Genomic DNA, 2,308 nt, shown 5'->3' on the forward strand with positions numbered 1-2,308 from the left:
CTGAAACCCAAATCATAGGTATGTTTTTGTAAGGTTTGTCTATTATTTAGGTAATTTGTTGAAAGCTCGAAAATCGCAGCCCGTCAAATAAATATACATAAAGTCCGCTTTCAATCCAGGCTAAACTACATACATAGTAATATACTTCTTGAATATATTCGAGCTCTAATGTTTTTAAATATCACAAAAAATTGACAAAAAAGATGACCCAATTTGAACAGATATCTTTATTTCCAGTTCATAATTTTATTGGTGTTTCTCATTTCTCAACACTTTTATTTTAATCTACCTATGTTTGAATATCTTGATCTGAATGACCACCACTTCAACTCTCAAATTTCCCGTCTTTAGAAGAACTAGTTATCTCATTATCTGTAATTCTAGATTTTTTTTAGGAATCTTATATTATAAGAACAAGAACTCATTCACAGTTCACATTTCATAGGTCACACACTGATCGCTCTATCTCGAGAACCACAACACCACAATATTCTTCTGTAATATGTCTAGCGCCCAAAGCCACCCTGCTGTCCTCCAAATCCCATTTGTGCCCCGCCTCTTCCAAAACCAGCCTGTCCTCCAAACCCTGCACCTCTGCCACCAAACCCAGCCTGGCCGTTGAATCCTTGACCTCCGAAGCCACCTCCAAATCCTCCTCTGCCTCCAAAACCACCTGGACCTCCTCCTTGAAGGCCGAAACCTGCTCTCTGGCCCATGAATCCAGCCTGGCCTCCAAAACCAGCACCTTGCCCTCCAAAACCGCCTGGACTACTGAAACCTCTTTGACCGCCTGGGCCGCCGAAACCGCCTCTCTGGCCGCCAAACCCACCGCCTCTCTGACCGCCCTGACCTTGAGCATAACATATGGAGGCCATGATGAGAATACAGCAGCTTGTAGCCAGGAATGTCTGGAAACAAACAAGAGGACAGGTTATGAAAACTAATTGATGTGCAAGTCTTTTGCAACGGATTGAAAAAAGCTGTCTGTTCCAATATTTTCTGTTCCTCTTATAATCCCCGGTTGAGACTCTTTGTCTGTGTACTGTGTCGTTGCCTGCTTATCATATTGCTAATATGAGAGTATGAGACACAAGAAATGTTTGCAATTAAAATATTCGAAAGAAAAGTTTGGTCAATGGCGATGGCAAGAACCGGTATATATGTATATACCTTCTGCTTGACAAAGCGAGTTACCGCTGGACCTCATACACTTTAACTTCAGTCAGATAACTGGAAGTTCCGAACCTTATTCAATGAAACTCCAGAGGACAGACTCGAGAGGCAATATTAGGGATTATAGGAAATACAGCTTTCACTTTTTAATCCCTACATAAATATTAAATGTATGAGATAAAATTAGTTTCGTATGCTTGTTTTTCTGGATCTGGAGAATAAAAATTTAGAAAAGCGGAATAAGAAATTACCTACGGTTATGGAAAGGGTGTTACTTTTTTCATAGTGGTCAGAGAAGCTATCCATTAAATGAACAAGTTTCTTACCTTCATGTTTGCGAGCTGGTAAATCCAATACTGTTCAAAATCAGTTCTTTGAATCCGCTGTGAACACTTGTGTCACCGAAACCAAACTAACCACTCTCCTAGCGAGTATCCTAAGATCAGTACGGCAGTATTTCTAATGGGAACTATCGGTAAGACGACAGTGGTTTTATAATAGGGTCCCCAATAACAATTAATACTAATGATACCTCGGCCTAATGAGTTATTATCTGATCAGACGGATTGTGAAATGATTTAATCACTATGTGATTATAATTACCTGCTTGCTATGAAATTTGCAGAGTAGCTTTAACAGTGTACTGGACAGTGACATTGTGATTGTTATTCGGTGCCTATATCTATATGTATATGTATACAAAGTTATTATTTACTTAATTTTTTAGTCTAGTTTTCCTATGTACATTTTCTCTCTCTACCTTGACCTCAGGTAGTAGGTAACTAGGTATTAGCTTTCGTTAAATACATATTAGTACTTAGGTATTTACTCATTTGAATACCTATGTACTGGTATATCGTCACCAATCTCAGTAGTGTATTAGCGGTCAGGGCAGATAAATTTCGAGTCTGGAAGTTGCTGGTTCGAGACCAAGTCAAGTCAAAGGATAAAAGTAGATTCTTAATATTTACCTAAATATGTTTCTACTATCAAGGTGAATCACAGAGAAACTTAATGGGTTAATATCCAGTTTGTTAATGGACAGAGGTAATATTTAATTGATTATTTCGCGATTTTAGTATAGTACAATGGAAAGAAACAATAAATAATTATTCGTTTTTTTTTTTTTGGGGGG

At 38.1% G+C, this 2,308-nt stretch overlaps 1 protein-coding gene across 3 annotated transcripts in view; it reads right to left on the minus strand.

The window, feature by feature from the left end:
* Positions 1–488: 488 nt before the first annotated feature.
* LOC103517813 (glycine-rich cell wall structural protein-like) overlaps positions 489–2,308 on the minus strand; it is a 14,755-nt gene continuing 12,935 nt past the window's right edge. The window contains exons 1-2 of one of the 3 annotated variants that reach the window (XM_008482862.3): positions 1,500–1,619; positions 489–908 (exon numbers count right to left, since the gene is read on the minus strand). In XM_008482862.3, coding sequence (XP_008481084.1) covers positions 507–908; positions 1,500–1,505 — 408 coding nt within the window. In that variant the 5' untranslated portion in view covers positions 1,506–1,619 and the 3' untranslated portion in view covers positions 489–506. Of the gene's footprint in view, positions 909–1,499; positions 1,620–2,308 lie in introns of those variants that run through there. The other 2 variants (XM_026829782.1, XM_026829781.1) reach the window with 2 other exon arrangements.

Source organism: Diaphorina citri, unplaced genomic scaffold (genome assembly GCF_000475195.1).
Source record: "Diaphorina citri unplaced genomic scaffold, Diaci psyllid genome assembly version 1.1 scaffold1971, whole genome shotgun sequence".
In the NCBI taxonomy this organism is placed as follows: domain Eukaryota; kingdom Metazoa; phylum Arthropoda; class Insecta; order Hemiptera; family Psyllidae; genus Diaphorina; species Diaphorina citri.